The sequence below is a fragment of the Sebastes umbrosus genome, chromosome 16 (genome assembly GCF_015220745.1).
Source record: "Sebastes umbrosus isolate fSebUmb1 chromosome 16, fSebUmb1.pri, whole genome shotgun sequence".
Classification (NCBI taxonomy): Eukaryota; Metazoa; Chordata; class Actinopteri; order Perciformes; family Sebastidae; genus Sebastes; species Sebastes umbrosus.
This window is the reverse complement of record NC_051284.1, coordinates 873,334-896,968: the sequence shown is the minus strand read 5'-3', so window position 1 is coordinate 896,968 and position 23,635 is coordinate 873,334. Positions and strand designations below refer to the sequence as shown.

At 39.9% G+C, this 23,635-nt stretch overlaps 1 protein-coding gene across 1 annotated transcript in view; it reads left to right on the top strand.

Annotated features, from left to right (window-relative positions):
• Positions 1-23,025, top strand: part of myt1lb (myelin transcription factor 1-like, b) — a 180,762-nt gene extending 157,737 nt beyond the window's left edge. Inside the window, 9 exon segments of the mRNA XM_037796754.1 lie at positions 2,799-2,867; positions 5,938-6,000; positions 6,179-6,262; positions 11,601-11,822; positions 15,182-15,276; positions 15,583-15,686; positions 15,793-15,936; positions 17,450-17,512; positions 20,341-23,025. Of these exon segments, the coding sequence (XP_037652682.1) occupies positions 2,799-2,867; positions 5,938-6,000; positions 6,179-6,262; positions 11,601-11,822; positions 15,182-15,276; positions 15,583-15,686; positions 15,793-15,936; positions 17,450-17,512; positions 20,341-20,481 (985 nt within the window). The 3' untranslated portion in view covers positions 20,482-23,025.
• Positions 23,026-23,635: the final 610 nt, after the last annotated feature.

The window sequence follows — 23,635 nt, the reverse complement described above, 5'->3', positions numbered from 1 at the left end:
ACTTTTGGATGGACCAGGGATGGCCTGCCAATATATGCTTGTTACATGCATAGTGTCCTTTCAAAATAAACTTCTGTTTTCACAGGAAGTTAGGTTTAGGCAACACAATCACTTAGTTGGGGTTAGGAAACAGTCTCGGTTGACGTTAACTTCATGTGATTAACGACTTATGTGACTCAAGGGACTGACGATACTAATGACTCATGTGACTCACGTCATTAATGATAACGAGTCCCGTGACTGACGACTCGCGTGACTCACGGTATTAACGACTCATGTGACTCATGGGACTGACGATACTAACGACTCATGTGACTCACGGCATTAACGATAACAAGTCACGTGACTGACGACTCAGGTGACTCACGGGACTGACGATACTAACGACTCATGTGACTCACGGCATTAACGATAACCTGTCACTCGACTAAAGACTCATGTGATTAATGGGACTTACGATAATAACGACTCATGTGACTCACGTCATTATCGACTCATGTGACTCACAGGACTGTCAATACTAACGACTCCTGACTCATGGCATTAACAATAACGAGTCACGTGACTAACGACTCATGTGACTCACGGGAATGATGATACCAACAAGTCATGTGACTAACGACTCACGTGACTCACGACATTGACGATAACGAGTCACATGACTAACAACTCATGTGACTCACGGGACTGACGATACTAACGACTCATGTGACTCAAGTCATTAACGCTAACGAGTCACGTGACTAACGATTCATGTGACTTTCATCATTAACGATAACAAGTCATGTGACTAACGACTCATGTGACTCACGGGACTCACGGGACTGACGATACCAACAAGTCATGTGACTAACATCTCATGTGACTCACGGCTTTAACGATAAAAAGTCACGTGACTAGCGACTCATGTGTTTCACGGGACTGACGATACTAACGACTCATGTGACTCACGTCATTAATGATTACGAGTCACGTGACCAACGACTCATGTGACTCACGGGACTGATGATACCAACCAGTCGTGTGACTAACATCTCATGTGACTCACGGCTTTAACGATATCAACGAGTCACATGACTAACGACTCATGCGACTCACAGGACTGACGATACTAACGATTCACGTAACTCACAGGACTGGATATACTATTGACTCACGTGACTAACGACTCACGTGAGTGACGATATCAACGAGTCACGTGACTAACGACTCATGCGACTCACAGGACTGATGATACTAACGACTCATGTAACTCACAGGACTGGATATACTATTGACTCACGTGACTAACGACTCACGTGAGTGACGATATCAACGAGTCATGTGACTAACGACTCATGCGACTCACAGGACTGACGATACTAACGACTCACGTAACTCACAGGACTGGATATACTAACGAGTCACGTGACTAACGACTCATGTGACTGACGATATCAACGAGTCACGTGACTAACGACTCATCTTACTCAGGATTGACAATACCGACGAGTCATGCGCTCTGACCGTCAAATAACGTGGCGGGTGGGTTTACATTGGAGTTAGTTGAAAGCCTGGTTCATCAAAAACTGTTGCTAAAAGGTGCCTCCGTGCGGTGGTTATCGATGCCAAGGGGCGCTGCCCAATCGGCGGTGTTTGACGAGTTGGGAGTGAGAACGGGTTGATCTATCCATTTGTCCACACCAATCTCCAAGCTGCTAGATCCTACTGATGCCTTCATTGTCCTTTGATGCTTTATCTTTATCAGACACAACACCAGTTGTCAGTATAGAGCCACAGCAAGTGTAGCTGACCTCAGGAAGCACAATATTCATCACAGACAGTGAAGCTAAACTGGAAACAATGAAAACCAACAATGAAAAATAAACAGCCCCCTTTCTGTAATTTTCACATTTTCTTCTCCTTCCCTTTGGGCTTATACGTAAATCTGTCTATTTTTCCGGTGGCAGATGTCCCACACCGGGGTGTGATGGAAGTGGTCACTTGACGAGCAATTTCGCCTCACATCGAAGGTGTGACTTCCTTTTCTCCTGGTGGATTCTGAGTCTATTTCTCTTTATTGTTTTCAGCTTACCTCGACTATGCTGTCAAGCACCTGTAGGCACAATTCTCTCTCTTATTTGTTAGCCCTTTGACTATTGGCAACCTGACATCCTTCAACAAGGGTATCATGAAATAAGTAATAAGACTAAATTAATTAACGATTGGGTACATGCTCATTTTTAGGCTAAACCCTGGGATAAAATGATTTCTCAATGGGCCGGGTGTAAAGCCTTCTAAGCTGATGTTATTCAGTCCTCCAGGCCCTTCCCACAGTGCAATGCAGACTAAGCAGCATTTACCATTCAGAGTAAGAAGACTTAAACAGAATAGTTGAGTGTTGCAGTGTGAGGTGAATCTGCAAGGACTGAATGATATCAGTCTGGAGGCTGACACGGCTGCACATACATGAGATTTCCCCTGAACAAGCTCACTATTCCATCAAAGTTGTAGTCTTTGAAAACACCCCCTATAACTATGTTTTATTCACTCAGTCCAGCACAGAGCACACCACGCATGAAAACAACACTTCCTTGTTGTTATGTAGGAATATGAATACTCAGAGGGTTAACTCATTTAAATCAGCTCCCTGCACTTGCATCATGGCTTTTTTTTGTTTGCATTTCCTGGTTGATGTTTTATGTATGCATGTGTTTGTGTGTAGAGACGAGTGCTGTCTAAGAGATTATGGCGTGTTGCAGTGGTTGGGCTGACTTGTCATTCTGGTGTAACTAATGTTCAACTGGTGTATTTTTCAGTCTCTCAGGTTGTCCTTTAGCTGATAAAAGCATTCGAAGTATGCTGGCCAACAACGCGCAAGAGCTCAAGTAAGGCGTGAGATGATTCACTGATATGTGTATGATTTGTATGTCCTGCTCATTCTGGGTCAACCTTAGTGTTAGTGCACACAAAAGGTGCTAATGTAAAGTACAGTAGGCTGCTCAAATATGGAGTCACAGATCTTTATTTCACTGCTTTTTTAGGAAGGTCTGGTGATATTCTATACTTCTATATTGTCAACAAATACCTTAAAAAGATATATACTGTATACATATATATATACTGTATATATACACCGATCAGCCATAACATTCAGACCACTGACAGGTGAAGTGAATAATATGGATTATCTCGTTACAATGGCATCTGGCAGTGGGGGGGATATATTAGACAGCAAGTGAACATGACTATCTGACGAGGGCCAGATAGTGCTGGCTAGGCGACTGGGTCAGAGCATCTCCAGAACTGCAGCTCTTTTGGGATGTTCCCGGTCTGCAGTGGTCAGGACCTACCAAAAGTGCTCCAAGGAAGGAAAACCGGTGAACCGGCGACAGGGTCAGACCCGAGGTCATTGATGCACGTGGGGAGCGAAGGCTGGCCCGTGTTGTCCGGTCCAATAGAAGAGCTACTGGAGCTCAAACTGCTGAAAAAGTTAATGCTGGTTCTGATAGAAAGGTGTCAGAACATACAGTGAGGAGCAGTTTGTTGTGCATGGGGCTGCGTAGCCACAGACCGGTCAGGGTGCCCGTGCTGTCCTAATGTTATGGCTGATCGGTGTATATATATATAATTTATATATATATATATATATATATAGTTATTAAAATACATACATACATATATATGTATATATATATGTGTGTGTGTGTGTGTGTGTGTGTGTGTATACTGTCCTGCTGCCTAGTGCTGACATTTTCAAATCGCAGGAGTCACAATATTTGTTAAAGGCGACATGAGTGTCAGAATAGGATTTTAGATTAAATATTGTGGTGCTCCGGAGATGTCCCACTCATGATATTCTACAGACTTAAGACAACATCTTTGTTTGGTACAGATCCCCACGAACATCACGTGATAATTATTTAAATAAGGTTTTCAATGAAAATGAGAATAATGATGTAGAAATTATCGTTCGCTTTAATTTCGCAAATCATATCACAATTGCAATATCAGTCAAATGTGGATTCATCAGCCACTGAAAATAGTCCCCAACAAATTAAATTATTTTTGTATGAGTATGTTTGCTAAAACTACAGTGCCCAGCTCTTTTAGGAAATTCACTTTTTAATTAAACTATATATTCATGACCCATTTTAAAGATTTACGTCTTCAGTAGGAACCGATGGGAGTGCCACAGACAGGGTAGGGAAGTCAGAATGGACTAACACATTTTGGTTTTGGTCTTTTCATAGGATATGCTGATGATAAGAAAAATATAGACTATTGCCAGCCTCATTCTTATTTAATCTATTGATTATAACCAGTGTGTTAAAGATGTTGTGTCTCAGGGGCTCTCAGACCCCTTAAATTATGCCTAGGATCCCTTGAAAACCTCTAAATCACATTATTTGAAGGGTTTCAAAAACTTAAACAAATGAATTTCTATTTATTTATAGCATTATTATATATTATATTATATAAGTTATTTTAATGTCCAAATCTTGAATGGTCAGCAGCACAGAACATGCAACTGACAATGAACAGACAGCAAATGTACCATATATCTGCTAGCATGGATAATGCTGGAGTCACCTGTCATAGTTGTGCAAGTAAATGCATATGAATGTATCCTAATAATACATTATTTAACCTCCAGCCCCTTTGCTGTATATTGGAAAAGTCCAACAACATAAAACAGTCCATACACAAATGTTCTTATTCATCCAAAGGAAGAAAAAAAAGCTTTTAAACAGTCTTTAAACTACGGAAGCCCTGAGAGGCAAGTAAAAACAAAATATCATCTGTGAAAACAGTTTGAAAAAAGTTTTGGCAGTTGAATTGTTTTTTGTTTTTTTTTCGTCATTTTTTTGAGTGTTTGTTGTTGTAATATTTATTTGATCCACAAGATGCTGAAGTTCACTAATACCCCATGATCTAAATAGAACTAAAATCATTCAGGTTTTCTTCCAGGTTATAGCCAGATTTTTTTTTCTCACTTGCCTCTCAGGGCTTCCGTATTAAACAGATAAATAAAAATAATAGTGCTTCGACTACACCATATATGGACTATGTATGCTCACTTTTATTCTGGAGATAATCTTATAAAAGGTCCTCACATTTTACAAAAATATATATTTCTAATACACATTTTAAATAAAATTAAAATGAATTAAAATAAAAAATCTTAATAAAATGTATATCACAAAATATAAGATGTTTAATGTTATGGCATTGTTGGATTGAGTGACTGACAGTCATCTCAGTCCAGCCTAGCCTCCACACATGACACAGGAACCCTACCGATGGTCATATGGTGCCTTTAAATGAAACTAGTGAGCTCGTGTTTACAACAGGGGAAGTCATGTATACGATATGCTCGGCGTTCAAGTGATAAAGTTGTGAGAACACCGCTGCTAAGCAACGGCAATATTAACGTTACTGTCAATGTCTAGAAGCCACAGAGGATAACAATTTAGCAAGCTAGCAAGTGGGTAACATGATGCAGTAAATGCAAAGACATAATGACAGAGGAGAAAGATGAGGCCTTTGGGTATATCAATATTTTCCTCAGACCTATTATAAAATTACGAAGAAAACAATATAAGACTAAAATTACAATATATTAACTTATTATGTACCGAAAAAATAACTTCCATTGCCTCCAACATTTCTGACAATGTCAACAAACACGTCACAACTGGTGAACTTCCACTTACGAGGTCGTGATTACCACAAACTCGACCCCATATAAAGGCACCAATAGTGTATTTTGTACTCTAATTATAGTCTAACCATAGTGAAGCAAATGTTTGCATCTGTGTTGTCACCGTTAATAGACAAAGGACATGACAATGACTGTAAAAGCTATAAATCATATGTACGACACGGGGTATATTATCCTCTACATGCCCCACCTTTGCTGTAGGCCCTGAGCCCTTTTTGTGTTTTCTGCCCCAGGTGCCCGACACCAGGGTGCGATGGTTCGGGACATATCACTGGCAACTACGCCTCACACAGAAGGTACAGCACACATTCTGCATACGTGAACCAATTCCTCTCTTTTCTGTCTTGCATACATCCTACATTTACCTCAAGTAAACTTACTTTACTCTGCTTCTACATCGCTCCCCCTCTCTCTCTGTCTCACACACACCCATACGGTATGCTTCAACTTTGTAACACTGTCATTTATCTGCAGTCTCTCAGGGTGTCCGCGGGCCAGGAAAAGTGGGATAAAGATCATCCACAGTAAAGAGAACAAGGAGGACCAGGAACCTATCAGGTACAGTACAGACACTGATCATCAGTCTTCTGTCTCCCTTTAAAGCCCTGAAACTGAAACTCTTCCTCCTGCTACCAACACTGCTCACTGCCTATACTTCACATTTCCCATGTGAAATATAAAACACAAGTCTTCTATTTTAAAATAATGCAAGTACGCTGCGTGAATGGGAACAAAAGAGCAATGTGCTGTTTTCTAATCAGTACATGACGTTCACTGATGCAAGCAGGATTAAATCAGTATTGGCTCTGACAAGACAAATGTGTTTTATGAGAGTAAAGTTTCAACCCAAATGTGAAAGTGCAGGAGAAACTTCAGAAGAAGCAGGGTTGTAGCAGTTTAGAGAGGGGAGATTCTGCAGTCTCTGGTGAGCTCCTGCAGACACACAGGTAAGGAAAGACAGAGAGGGAGAGATGGAGGCAGAGAGAGATTGATTGGACTCTACCTAAATCCCACAATGGGCTTCTCTGGCCTCAGCCCTGCAGCTGCATTGATTTCTCTGGTGGTGCAGAGCACAAATAACACACTGTGGCCATTCTCCATCTAACCCCTTGTCATTCTGTTGTATTCTGAGGACAATTTGCCACAGGTAACCCTGTCAGTATGCTCTGTTGACTTTAAAATATCTTTGTCACATATTGTGATTCACTATTTAAGCTTTGGTAACCATTAAGGATCTCAAAGGGATAGTTTGGTTGTTTCTCAGTAGGGTTGTATGAGGTACTACACTGACCATAGTCAGTGTATTACCTACAGTAGATGACAGTCGGCGCGCCCCCAGTTGGGAGAAACAGACAGAAGTACCAGCACAGGAGCAAAGTAATGTACTGCTGTGGACGGCGGCAGCAGCGAAAACGCATTATAGACGCCTAAAAGAAAGGCTCACCTAAAAAAATCAATATCAGTTTAAGTATATTTAGAATATTTTCACTGCTTTACCTTGCTGTCAGACAGTCCTTTCTGACGTGGAACTGAAGCCGTTTTATCCATCTATGCTGTCTTCAAAGCCACCAGATTCCATTGACAAAACCAGTAATTTTACATCTCAAAACACAGGGGTTGCTGGCCTACCGCTGCCTTGATGGGTTAATTTGTTTGTGTTACTGTGTGACTTTGGTGAATCCAAACTAACCTTTTAAAACACCACTTGATTGGATCCCTAGCATTATTATATCAAAGAAAAGAGATCAAAATTGTTCCATAAAAAAATGGCTTTCATGTGTACCATGATATAGCCGTGTAGAAGGTCATTAAAATGATCAGTTCTGCAGGCATGTTTTCAGTCTACAGGCCATTTGGACCGTTCTTCCACAGTTAACCAAACTGCAAACTTGCTATTAACTTACTTTAAGAGTTGGGTCTCCAAGATTGACAGCAATGTGTTAAGAACATAGATAGACTAACTTTACAGAGTTAACTTGAATGCATCAGTTTTGGATACATTTTTTGCAGAGGTGTTCATGATACTAGAGTTTTTCTGGTACCGATACTAGTATCTAGCATTTGCGTCCGATACTGTCCAAAATTCGGTATCAGGTATCGGCGAGTATGCCAGTCTTTGCACTGATCTGATACCATCATTTATTAACCCAGAAAAAAATCTACTCCTTTAACCGTATATCAATTATTCCTCGCCGCTCCAAAACAGCAGCCTTCACTGTGCTGTCGCCCTGGATGTATCATGGCTGCCACAGGTAACTACTTTTTTAGAGCAGCGAAGAAGAACTGATTGCAGGTAGTTTGTCACGTGACGATAGCAAACAACCACAGTGTGGTGCTAGTGGAGAGTGTAGCGGTAGTCAGAGCGAGGAAAAGGTCAGCCGTTTGGAAACATTTCATAGTGGAAAATCCAACAAGTAAAACAACGATATGTCCAGTATGTACAGCTTCCGTTTCCAAGTGTGGCACTAGTGTTGCCAATTACACCAGCAACCTTCTAAAACATTTGAAGATGCATCACATGAAAGAGCACGACGCCTTCAAGGCAAACGAGAAAAAAAAAGGACAAACTGCAGCAGTAAATGTTGGAAACTACATTCCAATGACGAAATAAAGTCCACAAAGATAGTCCAAAAGCAACGAAGATATTATATTTATCACGCTGGTATAGGATCGTCCGATACTGCAAGTTCAGGTATCGGAATCGGTAAACAATGGTATAGGAATCCAGAGTTCATGAATGGTTAGTATCATGTATAGATATGATACTAACCATTCGTGAACTCTGCATTGATTCTATTCAGGAATTCAGCCAGCCGTCGTCTTCTCTGTGTTTCTCTTCTGGCGATAGCAGAACGAACAGATACAGACGGGGTAGAGCGAGGGGAGATTGTCCACTAGTTAATCGATAGCGGATGGTGTCGTTCTCTTGGACGGATAAAAAAATTAAAATTTCCTAAAAAAGAAATGCTAAAATGGGTCGCCAAATAGACTTTGGCAACCCTTCATATACCTGGGGGGGGGTCACCCCAGTAAAGTCTATCTGTGAGAAACACTCACTAGCTGGGAGGGATTTGTAGTTTTTTCCTAAATCAAGGGAATGGTAAAAAAAAATATATCAATTCTGCAGGGAAGGGTTTTGTAGTTTTAAAGTGTGAAACATAAGGTTCAGCCCCAGTTTGGCTCTCAGGTCACTGATGAGGTGTTGTGGGCTGATATCTGGTTCAGGCAGCTGAAACATGTATGGCTTGAACTGGTCTCCTAAGGATTTTGTGGAAATGGTCTTATTGTATTTTAACCCACTGTTACTAAATATTGAAACAAATTTAGAATAGCAGCAAATCAAACCTACACACAGGTGTACAATAAGAATTTCAAAAGTCATAGTAACCCCTCGACACAATTCTATAGTAGTGATGCTACCAATCACAATACCATGTATCATCTCTAGGAGGTAAAGTGATATAGTCTAGTGAATGGGAAGGGAAATACCAAGGATTAGATTATTAAATGATATTATATAAATTATATATCAAATGTTCTTTCATTTTAAATGTTCAAATGATCCAAATATTGTAAACTGACAGCTGAAAGAGCAGATTAGATTCTGTTCTAATTCATTTTAGAGAGGTCTGGACTGAAAACATGTATAGAAACATGAATAACTAGAAGTGCACTCGGAGAGCGCAGACCTCCGCCAGGGCAGGTTTCATGTATGTCGCGGAGATCTCTACAAAGACTATGTTTTTATCAAATGGAGATCCAATGAAACATTTTGGTCTAATGAACAAAAACTTATGATCTGTGTTCTGTACTTCCATAGACTAACGTGAAAACGGTAGTGAACACCACTAGAATTTTGGCAGAATGTGGCAAATATGTTAAGGAGGATAAAGAAACATTTTACATGAATCAAAATATTGATTAAAAAGACTGTAGAGAATGAAACTTTGTGCTCGGTTGATTTTTTTTGACCGAACAAAGTTACTCCAAACATTCTGGGTTAGAGCTTCAGTAATCAGTATTTTTGGCATCATTGTGCAAAAATCCCATAATAACCTTTCAGCATATTGTAATTCAAGTGTTCTGAGAGAAAAGTAGACTTCTGCTCCTCCTCATGGCTCTGTTTTCAGGCTTTATGGTTTTGGAGTCTGGGTGTAGGGCTGCACAATTAATCGAATATTAAAGCTGTAGTAGGAGAGATTGGAGCAAATATGATTTAAAAAATATATTTTTATAAAATGGTCACTATATAGTGACAGTAGTACATGAAACAGGTAACCTGAAAAAAAGCATGTGCCTCTGTGTCCTCCGGTGCTCCTAACGGCATCTGCAAGATTTCACAGACCGGAGGAAAACAAGCAGTCAGAGCTGATCTGGAGTCTGCTGTCCATCTGCTGTATATGAGAGCCGGCTGTCAATCACTCACAAACTCTGATCAAACGGTCAAACTAGGCAGCGCTGATCAAATATGAATCAATATTCTGTTACTGTGATGCCTATTTCTCTCCTCAAATGTTCTCAGAAACATCTTGTAGTGTACTGTTTAGCTGTAAAATGAGAAAGTTTGTGACGCGGCAGCCATGTTGAGATCAGTTGAAGGAACACCTAGTTCCGGTCACATGACCGGAGCACAGCCAATAGGAATGCTCTCTCAATGAAATGACCTGTGATTGGTAAAAGTCTCTCGTCATGGGCTAGATGTTCTAAAGCCTGAAAACAGACCCATGAGGAGGAGCAGAAGTCTAGTTTTCTCTCAGAACACTTGAATTACAATATGCTGAAAGGTTATTATGGGATTTCTGCACAATGATGCCAAAAATATACTCCCTACTGCCCCTTTAATCGCGATCAAGATTTTGACTTTCCACATTGATGTTTAAAATGCGGCTCCACTCATAGAAAACTCTGCTGCGTATCAGATCAAGCTGATGTTTTGTGTTTCACTTTTGGGGAGCTGTGGCTTTCCATAGCTGTCATGCCACTGCACGCGCACCCTACAGAGGCAGCCTGTGAGAAACGTTCCTAAATGTTGCGGCTGCAGTCCAGAGTAATATACTGCATAATGCCCTGAATTCAAGTGAAGAAGAACCTTATTTTAAGTCTTGATTTGATGCAAAGATTTGTATATTAGCAGTAATGTAGCACAACATGGAAGTGAAAGCAGTGCTCTGTTTATTTAAATGTGAAAGTGCAATACAAATATTTTGTCCCTAAAATCAATGAATAATCGTGATCTCAATAGTGATCAAAATAATCATGATTATCATTTTGGCCATAATTGTGCAGCCCTATCTGGGTAGATGGATTAGTTGACCTCTGACCTATTATTATGAGGGGAAAGATCTCAAATCAAACAGAAATGGCAGACAGCAGTCCACGTGATAACCCCTGTATCTGTTTTTACAGTCAAAAAGCTGCTGTTTGCAGACAGAACCGATACTTTCACAACTGTAGCTAGCTTTACCCATAATCCATTTTGTGAGCTGTGACATTTGGATTAATTTACTGCCTCATTGCATCTGATTAGCACTGGTGTTGATGCACTGTCAGCATTCCAAAAGTGTGATAAGGCTGCCACTGGGGCAGCTTTAAATAACATGATGGTATCTTTGTTTATATCAAAGCAGTAGAGATAGAGGGAAACAGAAAAATGATATTGGCTCATACAGTGTATGGTGTTTTAGTACTCACACTGTATGTACACCAGAGAGACTGTAGCTGGGACTCAGCAGGTCATTCAGCAGGAAAAAAAAGGTTGATGATGTCTCCAATGTGATAAAAAGATGATGCATCAACTTTGAATATGTAAACAAAGTGTGGTTGAATGGATGTGAATGTGCAACAATGAATTCAACTGTTGAGTGAGATCATTTCACTTTGTCTCCCCCCCCTCCAGGTGTCCAGTCCCAGGTTGTGATGGTCAGGGACACGTGACAGGGAAGTATGCGTCCCACCGAAGCGCATCAGGATGCCCCATAGCAGCCAAGAGACAGAAGGACGGCTACCTAAATGGCATCCAGTTCACATGGAAGTCTGGCAAGACGGAGGGCATGTCCTGCCCCACACCGGGCTGCGACGGCTCGGGTCACGTCAGTGGCAGCTTCCTGACACATCGGAGGTGAGTCTAGGGAACTCTGGGGGCTGGAGTACTACATATATCTATCTATATATATACGATTTGAGGAGTAAAATTTTCTTGTAAACAGACAAAAGTTATGTTTACATTCAGTGTTACTCACCAAAACACATTGTGTAAATGACGGGTGCTAATCACCAGAGGTCCCACGATATATTATCATTATACAATATTATCACGATACGATATTATCACAATATGATATTATCACGATACAATATTATCACAATATGATATTATCACGATACAATATTATCATGATACAATATTATCACGATACGATATTATCACAATACAATATTATCACAAGCTGTTTCTCCCTGTTTCCAGTTTGGAGTGCCGTGATATACTGGTACTGACGATAACCGTGATATTTAAAGCTACAATGAGGAACTTTAATTTTGTGTTGATTTTGGCGGTCCTTGTGGATAAAAGCAGTCGGTAGTGGTTCCGAGCACCAGAGTCCCTTTAGAAAACCTCTCTTATTACTGTAGCAGGGTCTGATAGTCTGCCCAGCTCAGTCCTAGTTCTGGTTCTCTCGTGCCTCCCTTTCCTCCAGCGGGTCCAGCAATACGGCCTGGGCCTCCAGCAGCGTGGTGTCGGTATTGGCTGAACGAGTGTCTGGTGAACCTGCATGATTTGGTCTGATTTTGCACGGAATCCGAACCGGTGGCACCGATGACAAGCATTAAGAATAGAAATAGACAATCTTTTCTCAAAATCTAAATTGAGACATTTTCATAACCAGTTTAAAGTTCCTTACAGTAACTTTAAAAAATGAAATATTGATATCATGTTAATAATACACATATGATAATATTGTGTAAATAATCCAACACCTCTTAAATCAGGCTTTTGTCCAGTTATGGTAACAGACTCTCTCTCCACATCCCTACACTTGTATTTTGAGTGTAATTCATTTGCCAAAAAGAGACAAACTGCACAATAAACAAAGTTAATGATGAATTTGACTGATAGCATTATACAGTATATAGTAGGGCTGTTAATCCATTCAAATATTTAATCGCAATTATTCGTGAATTAATCACACATTTTTTATCTGTTCAAAATGTACCTTAAAGGGAAATTTGTCAAGTATTTAATACTACAAATATGCTGCTTTATGCAAATGTATGCATATATTTATATGCATACGCATATTTATATTTAAAGGGGAGACTCGTGGGTACCCATAGAACCCATTTACATTCACATCAGGTCAGAGGTCAATGGACCCCTCCTCGCCAAAATTTGTTTGGAGCGTTATTTATGCCCATTATCTTCCCTCTATCTATCTATCTATCTATCTATCTATCTATCTATCTATCTAAGCTACGCTTTCTGTATTCCAACACAACAATCACTGGTTGCCACCATGGACGTATTCCAAGGTCTTCCAGCAACACGTCACCTCGCCAGATTTCACAACGAGACTTCTCCTTGAGTGAGACGCTTTCCATAATGTTGTCAGACACTTAAATAACAGTCAGAGCCTGTCATGGCAAAAACAAGCACTTTTAGTGGACGTAAATGACGGTGCCAGCTTGCCCCAATAGGACTACATTGCAGCCTGTGAGCAGCTGCCGTCTACAGCGCTCTCCCTCACTACTGGACCAATTTCAGAAAGTGTTGTCCCAATTAGTCCCTTAGACACAAAAACATGCGGAAAATGGGGTCCAGGTTGAAAAATGCAGAAGTGACCCTTTAAGGTGTCAGAAAATTTTGTAATAGGCTATAATAAGTTCTGAAATAAATGTCAACATTAAGTATTCAGTATTGATTAAGTTTCACAAACTTTCAGTTTCAGATTCAAATCCTTATGGCTTTTTTTTGCTTCCATAATAATGACAACATTTATAGAGGAAGTGAAAAACAATATTGAATCATGAACAAATCAATGATATAATTCATTGTCTTACTTGCTGGTGCAGCTGTAAGCAGCTGTTGTTCCTCAGAGGAGGCTCTTTGTGTGCCAGTGGTTTCTATGGAAGGAGAGGGACACATTTCTATTAGCTAGATTTGAGAAACTAAGTTGTCATTCATACATTTAAACACTAGGTGGCAGTATTTGATATACAGCCACATACAGGAGACCTCAAATTAACTGGGGAAACAGAAGCTGGACATAGATGAAGACATACAGGACAAACAGAGCCAAGCCAGCCCATGGTTACAAGGAGGTCAAATCCTAACTGCTTAAATGCATTTTACTCCGGCATCATGGACTGATCTGAACAAATGCTGAAATATAAAAGGAGGATATGATTATATGAATAGTTTGCCACTCAGACAAGGTTCTAAACTAAGGAATAATTAATATAACACCTAGGGCTGTCAATCAACGAAAAATGTAGTATCTGTTCAAAATTTTACTTAAAGCGAGATTTGTCAAGTATTTAATCCTCTTATCAACATGGGAGTGGGCAAATATGCATGTATATATTTATTATTGGAAATCAATTAACAACACAAAACAATGACAGATATTGTCCAGAAACCCTCACAGGTACTGCATTTAGCATAAAACAATATGCTCCAATCATAACATGGCAAACTGCAGCCCAACAGGCAACAACAGCTGTCAGTGTGTCAGTGTGCTGACTTGACTATAACTTGTCCCAAACTGCATGTGATTATCATAAAGTGGGCATGTCTGTAAAGGGGAGACTCGTGGGTACCCATAGAACCCATTTACATTCACATATCTGGAGGTCAGAGGTCAATGGACCCCTCCTCGCCAAAATTTGTTTGGAGCGTTATTTATGCCCATTATCTTCCCTCTAGCTTTAAAACTGAGCCCACTACAACCTAAAAAAAAGCAAGTTGTGTTAATGCGTTAAAGAAATTAGTGGCGTTAAAACAAATTTGCGTTAACGCGTTATTACTACTGTATATACAGTATATATGTGTATATATACATATATATATACACATATATATACATATACAGCATATGTATATATATATGTATATATATATACATATATATATATACTGTATATTACAGTGAGTATTTCAAATACAAATACTACCAATATTGTGATAATAATGATATTGTGAATTGGCCACGATGATCGTGCAGTGAACATGTGATATTGTGACAGCCTTAATTCCAGTCTTTATGCTAAGCTTAACTAACTCTCCTGGCTGTAGCTACATGTTTACCGTACAGACATGAGAGTGGTATGAATCTTCCCATCAAACTATTGGCAAGTTAAACTATGCCTTTAAGACTGACATTAGTGGAACATTTCTCACCATATACACTATAAACCCCAGCAGTTGTCTCATTGTGTGGAATATACTGAAACAATGCTCCCTCTCCTTGTTGCTGCCTTCAGTCTGTCGGGTTGTCCACGAGCCACCTCCGCCATGAGGAAAGCACGGCTCTCCGGAGTGGAGATGCTAACAATAAAGCAGCAACGTGCCAGCAATGGTAACTACAACTACCACTCACCTACACAATACAGCAACTGATTTCCAGTCATTGGAAATAAACTGCCATTCAGGGGTAGGATGTAAATAATGAACAACAGGGCTGGGCTTACTTGGCAGTAAGTAAGTTGAGTCTTAATTTGTGACCTGCCCCGGTTCTATTGTAGAGGTGAAGACAGTCACACACCTTGTCCAGCAGAACTCTTACTCAGCTACAGAGTCGTATTGTGTCATTTCTAATGACTCCAGTCCAACATAAAGGCTGTTAATCTCATGTATGACTTGTGTCACTGCTGCTCCTCTGTAGGACTGGAGCATGAAGAGGACATCAAACAGCTGGATGACGAAATCAAAGATTTAAGTGAATCAAATTCACAAGTGGAAGCAGACATGATCAAACTCAGAACACAGGTAAGTCCCCTCCGCTGTGCTGCATGTTTCGGCCCGTGTTTCTGTTTATCTGTGTGAATACAGAGCTGCACCGTAACATCCTGTCGCCCGCCCGTCCTCTCCTCAGATCACAACAATGGAGTCCAGCCTGAAGTCCATAGAGGAGGAAAACAAGGTGATTGAACAGCAAAATGAATCTCTCCTGCATGAGCTGGCCAACCTCAGCCAGTCACTGATAAACAGTTTAGCTAATGTCCAGCTCCCTCATATGGTAAGGGCCACCAGGAACGGCAAGCCGGCAAGTCGCAGAACATAGCTAACCGTAGCATCATAGCAGCTTATTCATTTATCTGTGCATTTAACCAAAGCCGATTGTGCATGCTTAGCCTAAAATGTGGAGCATTGCTTGTCTTTCCGAACAGTGAGGGGGAGTTGTGAAATGAGGTTTGATTGGGCATTTTTTAACAACAGAAATCTGTGCTACATTCAGAAGTACAAAAGTGTTTAAACAGTAGTTTATATTGAGGTTTTGTCTATACTTTTAGAAGGATATAATGATAACAGGCTTTATTGTGAAGTGTATACCAAATTAGTTGAATTGTTTGTTTGTTTTGTTTTTTTGCTTTTTTACTAAATATCCATGTGCTTCAGACACCTTCTTCTATTTGCTATCATTCTATCTTTCTTTTTTTTTTGCTCTTGAAGATACAGTAGTGTTTTGTAGTGATCACACATCCTGTTTTTCATCCTCCACCATGCCATTATTTCATGATATCCTCTTGCATAATAGATTAGTTATTATTAGGGCTGTCAAAGTTAATAATGCGTTAACGCAATTTCATTTTAACGCCACTAATTTCTTTAACGCATAAACGCAACAGTTTTAAAGCTAGACTGGTATCATATGAAACCAGCAAACCTAATGAATCCGTTGGTACCCATCATGTCATACTAGCTTGTCGCAAAGGAGGATAAATAACACTCCAAATTTGTGCAAAATTTTGGCGAGGAAAAACTGTCATGTCCATTTTCAAAGGGGTCCCTTGACCTCTGACCTCCAGATATGTGAATGTAAATGGGTTCTATGGGTACCCACGAGTCTCCCCTTTACAGACATGCCCACTTTATGATAATCACATGCAGTTTGGGACAAGTTATAGTCAAGTCAGCACACTGACACACTGACAGCTGTTGTTGCCTGTTGGGCTGCAGTTTGCCATGTTATGATTGGAGCATATTGTTTTATGCTAAATGCAGTACCTGTGAGGGTTTCTGGACAATATCTGTCATTGTTTTGTGTTGTTAATTGATTTCCAATAATAAATATATACATGTATATTTGCCCACTCCCATGTTGATAAGAGGATTAAATACTTGACAAATCTCGCTTTAAGTAAAATTTTGAACAGATACTAAATTTTTCGTTAATTGACAGCCCTAGGTATTATATTAATTATTCCTTAGTTTAGAACTTTGACTGAGTGGCAAACTATTCATATAATCATATCCTCCTTTTATATTTCAGCATTTGTTCAGATCAGTCCATGATGCCGGAGTAAAATGCATTTAAGCAGTTAGGATTTGACCTCCTTGTAACCATGGGCTGGCTTGGCTCTGTTTGTCCTGTATGTCTTCATCTATGTCCAGCTTCTGTTTCCCCAGTTAATTTGAGGTCTCCTGTATGTGGCTGTATATCAAATACTGCCACCTAGTGTTTAAATGTATGAATGACAACTTAGTTTCTCAAATCTAGCTAATAGAAATGTGTCCCTCTCCTTCCATAGAAACCACTGGCACACAAAGAGCCTCCTCTGAGGAACAACAGCTGCTTACAGCTGCACCAGCAAGTAAGACAATGAATTATATCATTGATTTGTTCATGATTCAATATTGTTTTTCACTTCCTCTATAAATGTTGTCATTATTATGGAAGCAAAAAAAAGCCATAAGGATTTGAATCTGAAACTGAAAGTTTGTGAAACTTAATCAATACTGAATACTTAATGTTGACATTTATTTCAGAACTTATTATAGCCTATTACAAAATTTTCTGACACCTTAAAGGGTCACTTCTGCATTTTTCAACCTGGACCCCATTTTCCGCATGTTTTTGTGTCTAAGGGACTAATTGGGACAACACTTTCTGAAATTGGTCCAGTAGTGAGGGAGAGCGCTGTAGACGGCAGCTGCTCACAGGCTGCAATGTAGTCCTATTGGGGCAAGCTGGCACCATCATTTACGTCCACTAAAAGTGCTTGTTTTTGCCATGACAGGCTCTGACTGTTATTTTAAGTGTCTGACAACATTATGGAAAGCGTCTCACTCAAGGAGAAGTCTCGTTGTGAAATCTGGCGAGGTGACGTGTTGCTGGAAGACCTTGGTGGAATAGTGGAATACGTCCATGGTGGCAACCAGTGATTGTTGTGTTGGAATACAGAAAGCGTAGCTTAGATAGATAGATAGATAGATAGATAGTAACTTTATTGATCCTGAGGGAAATTCAAGTTTCCAGCATCACAGTTCCATAGTGCAAAAACATGTTAGTAAAAAGGCAGTAAAAAAGTTAGTAGTGCAAAGTACAAGAGAGATGAAGAAAACTGTTAAAACTGTTAAAACTGAATATAGTGCAGGGTAACAGCTGTGATACACGACTATTAAAAAGTGCAGAAGAGACTGTTAAAAATGAGTAGGCTATAGTGCAGGGTAACTCCAGTAGCTTAGTCTAAAGTGCACTGTATGGATTATTATCTGTTCTGCAGACCAACAGTGTTATCTCAAAGATTTTTAATGTCATGGCTGAATATTTAGATGATTTCCACAATGTGGATGAGAAAAAATTGTTGTCCCCTTTAGTCACTCAGACACTAAAATAGACCCTTTTACTGCCGACGTCATGATTACGTCACGGTGTTAGCTGGAGGCTAACTGCAAGACTGGAGGCTAACACTAGCAGTGGGCCAAAGTTACACATCGAAAATGTCATCTTGCTGTGTGGTTGGGTACCATAATCAATATTGCAAACGTTTGAGATGACAAACTAGGATTCGATGCTCTAGCGAGCTACAATATCGGCGAAGGGTTTCAGAGATGGAGAGAAAATGTTGCTAATATTTAGCCTTCTGCTAACCACAGCTAATGGCTCATGGCTGCAGTTAGCAGAAGGCTCAACTATTAGCAACCCTTTCTCTCCATCTCTGAAACACTTTGCCGATATTGTACGACTGACTTTACTGAAGGATAGTTAACTATAGGCATCCAAAGATTTATACGCCCTCAGTTTATCTTTACAGCGCTGCTGTTGGCCACCAGCCTGCTGGTCGACGGCTGGCTACTTAGCTAGCTTGATAATTCTGCCATGGTGTCACTCAACACTGGTTACAGAAGATGAGCCCAGCAGCTGTGCTGGGTCTAACGGCCCCTCTGCCTCACTCCTCGCCACTAGGAGACTACTTTGCCAGGAGGAGAGCAGGTGTTAGCTAGCTAGCTTGTCAGTCGTCCTTTCCTCCTGAAATATCATTAGTCTGCCAGCGGCATCGGAGTCGGCTAATCTGGTCCCGTTGGTTAATGTTAGTTTTCTCAACTACCACTGGTTGTGAGTGACTGACCACCAATTTTCAAAACAAACTAATATTTTCTTCAGCCATTGTTAAAAAAAAAGCCAACAAAACTTCCTAGCCAACATTAGCTAACATGTTCAGAGAATTATTCTGCCTCCACTTAAAGGGACTATTTGTAACTTTCAGAAATGCTTGTTAACAGCAACACCTGTGGCCGTTAAGTCAACGACAGTCAGCGTCGGGCTCGCGCTTTGCTCGCTCTACATAGACATGAAGGAGCATCGCTCAACACAGTGAGGTGACACACGTCAGCTAAAAGCACAATATCACTCTATATTTCAGCTGCTTGGCAGTAATGTTATCTGACCAGACGAAGGTCTCTCCATGAATCACTGCTGATCCTAGTGTTGGCTTTTCCTGCCTCAGCCTCCGGGGCTGAAGCAGGAAGAGAAACGTTATCGTCTCTGACCTGCGCCCGCAGGGAGACACCAGCACCCGGTCAGAGACGATAACGTTTCTCTCTGCGGAGCCCCGTCACTTCACAAGACACGGGAAACCTCTGTTGGTCTGGAGGAGCTGCAGCAGTTATTTCTGCACAAACGTCCACTGTACATTCACTAGATATTCTCAGAGCTAAACTAACTCTTCTGCAGTGTGTAGTGTGCGCGCATGCACGTGAGGTGGAGCGAGCTGAGTGAAGGCAGGCAGGCAGAGGAGCAGAGTACAGCAGAGACTCCGGTCCTGGAGACCAAAGCTACGGTCTCCCCCGCGTGCTCCGACTGCGGCCAACACTGTTTAACAGACGGGCTTCACTAAATAGAACTTTGAGGTTTGGGGCTTCCGTGTAGTTTGTGTTGGAGTCTTGTCTGAACAGCGTAGTCACACGCGAGTGCGCATATGTGAGCGCGCATGGGAAACCGAGCCGGTAGATTTATACGTGTAAAAAGTTACAAACAGTCCCTTAAACGCTCCGCCCACAAAATACGTCATCATGTTTACGAACAGAAAAGGGGTCTATAGGGTCCAGGTTGAAAAATACCAAAGTTCCCCTTTAAATCCTCCCTCACCTCTAATAGTTCTCCTCTAATAGCTTCCATGTTGTGTTTTTGGTCCTGCAGGAGCCAATAAGCGAGCAGAACTTTGACGCCTACGTCACAACTCTAACGGATATGTACTCAAACCAGGACCAGTACCAGAGCCCAGAAAACAAAGCCTTGTTGGAAAACATCAAGCAAGCTGTTCAAGGGATCCAGGTGTAACCATTCAGCAAAGGGAGACTTTTGTTCGCCCAGCAGGTGAAGGCGATGTATCAAATCCACATACAAACAGGCAGTGACGGTTCGGTGCAGTATCTTATATAGTGTTATATATTCTAAATTCTGTTCTCTCAACGAAAAAAAGAGGTATGATGCTAAGAAAGACCTCGAAATCATCTTCTTTCTTTTCTTTTCGGGCCTTGCTTTGAGGAAGAACATAAAAGAGTAAACGGCAAAATAGTTTTTGAAGACATTCACATTTTGTACGTTTTCATATGAGCTGACATAGTGTCATGTAATGTTTCTAGCTGCTCATGTATGCACATTTTTGGTGTATATTTCTGAACAGTAAGCTGATGATAACGGGGACGCCAGTTCTTTTTATTGCTTGACGACAAAGCATTTTAGATGAACAAAAAAAAAACTGGACAGTGAAATAAAAATGAAAAAAAAAAAACTACAAGCAAGGAGAAGCTACTTATTTTTCTCCTCACTGGATGATTTTGGACTTTTAGATGTTTTTTTCTTCTTCTTCTTCTTCTTCTTCTTCTTCTTCTTCTTCTTCTTCTTGCGTGTAGATTGTTCAAGAGCAAGAACTGGTTTGCGAATCGCTTTATTTTCTGACAATGCTTGAGAAACGTTTGTGTTTTTGTTTCGATGAAGAAAAAAAAAACAGATGTGTAGCTGTAGGTGGGGGCATTTTTAACTGGTGCTGTAAATGAATCCGGAGAGGAAACTGACCTGATGTATGTATGAATGTATGTATGAATAGTTCTATTGTAAACATCATTACACGGAAACCCGATGGTGGAAATCCCATTATCTAGGAGAGCCAATTGATTCCTAGAGGAACACATCTGTGCGGTGCATGTTCACATCCTTAACTAATCTCAAATAGAAACGATGTGTAAAGACAATGACCTATAGACCACATTCTAGCCTTTCTAGTGTCAAATCTGCGCAATTTGGAGACTTGTGTTGCTTGGATCAAGAAACGTCTCAGCAATATAATAACTAAATCATTTGTTTATAGTGGGTACAGGATGCAATCTGCAAAGGATAAAAAAAAAGGTTGGGTATATGCAATTTCTTGTTTATAAGCATAGCGGGGTAACATGAATCTTTTTAATATAGCCTATGTAAAATATTGATTTTTATACAAATCTTTTAATACAAAAAGTCTTTTTAAAAAAGAGGAGGGAACCTGGACATTGAGTTTTAAGAGCGAAAGTATATGAGTTCCACTTTTTTTCTGTACGATTTTGCACAGGGACACCTTCGTTTCCATGTTTTGATGTTCTTACAGAAACTAAAAGCAGTTACCCGAGAGCCTAAAAGGAGGGTTTCCGAGGGTTTTGTAAAGAGTATTTATAGAGTATGACAGCGGGACTTACAGGGTCACTGTCCCCACTTATGTGCCAGTAGACTATTTGCACTTGTCCTTGAAGATATTATCCTAGCGTACGGCGGCGTGCAATTTTCCAGATGACCTCTTTGGCACACGATTGGAGCAACCAACTGCTTGGAGCCACTGCAGGCGTGGATTTAGTACCACTGAGAGAGGAAGAACAGGGACTTGAAATCAGAGAGGAGGAGGATTATAACCATAGCAGTTATACTGTAGGCTATTATCAAGTGTAAAAACATTGTTCTTTCATTTTTGCTATGTTTTAGGAAGATGAAGTTATCCCCCAGCAGCACTTTATATCTAATCACTGTACAAAGGATTAAATAGTCAATCAATTCAAGGTTTTAAAAAAGCTGAAGAGATGGTGAGACGAGACCTTCGAGGGGTGATACAATCCAGCGTCGCGCCCATATGCCTGACTGTATGCACCCCTCCATTCTGTTGTTCTAGTTGTTAGCGATCATGTTCAGAATTGCCTTTTTGAGAGCTAATGCAAAAGGTGCTTGTCGTTCACCTGATTGAATCTCATCTATTGTACTTTACTGTCCTCTTTCAGGACTCTACTACCCATCATCCATGACTGCATACGCCTTTTTCCACAGCACCGTGTCTGCAGCTTTTTGCCAATATAGTAATGCTTCAGTAGAGTAATAGCTAGTACCAGTTTTTGAATTAATTCTCATTATCAGTAAAAAGGGAAAATGGATTTTAAAGCACAAACCGGCTGCTCATCTGATGTTGGTACATAAATAACAAATCTGAATAGAGTTATTCGTGACTATCTATAGGGAACACAAACAGGTCGTCACATATTTAGAAAGCGGACTTTTCATAGAAATTATTGTGAATTCATCAGAGTTTATTATTTTCTTTGAGCCGATTCATTTCGAGATTGTTTTCAGTGACCATTAACAAAGACAGGATTTTGTATAAACTATTGTGCTCTCTGTGGAACTGAAGTTTGATTTATTTTTGTACTACACAGCATGGATTTGTTGACATTTTAATTTTGCTATAAATGTGTGAGATCACAAGTTGCTGTGATATTTCATTTATAAATTGTGAACTTTGTACAATTTTTGTCATGCTGGATGTTGACACATCTTACTCTGAATAAAGAAAAAAATGTGTTGCCAGAGGCCTGTAAAATTATTTATTTGTGTGCTCATTACAGATTTATACCCCATCTTCATTTATGGAGGACAGACCCTGCCAAAATAAAAAATAAATAAATAAATGACTCGATAAATACATAAATGTCATTAAATGTAGCAAAAGTAATATTAAATATACATGTAGTCATTAATTAATTGATAAAATGTGACATAAATTGATATTTCTGTTTTAATTTGCTTTTTATTTATTTATCTTTGTATTAATTCCCTTATGTACTTACTCTTCTGTTTACTTTCCATTTTTAATTATTTGTTTTATTTATTATTTATTTATACATTTATTGTCATTTATATTTGCATTCATTAATTTATTTTATATTTATTTTGAAATGTATGTATTTATTTATGTGTTTAAGCATTTATTTATTTATTTCTGCATGATTTTCCCTTTGCACTTCAACCCTTATTTATTTCCCAAACTTATTTATTTCTGTCTTCTATTCGTTATACATTTATTCATACATTTGTTTTTTACTATTATTCATGCATTTCTGCTTCATTATGCAAATGAGGGGCGTTGCTTTCATGTCATGTTATGCTTTCAGTCTTAGCAATCAAAATCCTCATGCAAAAA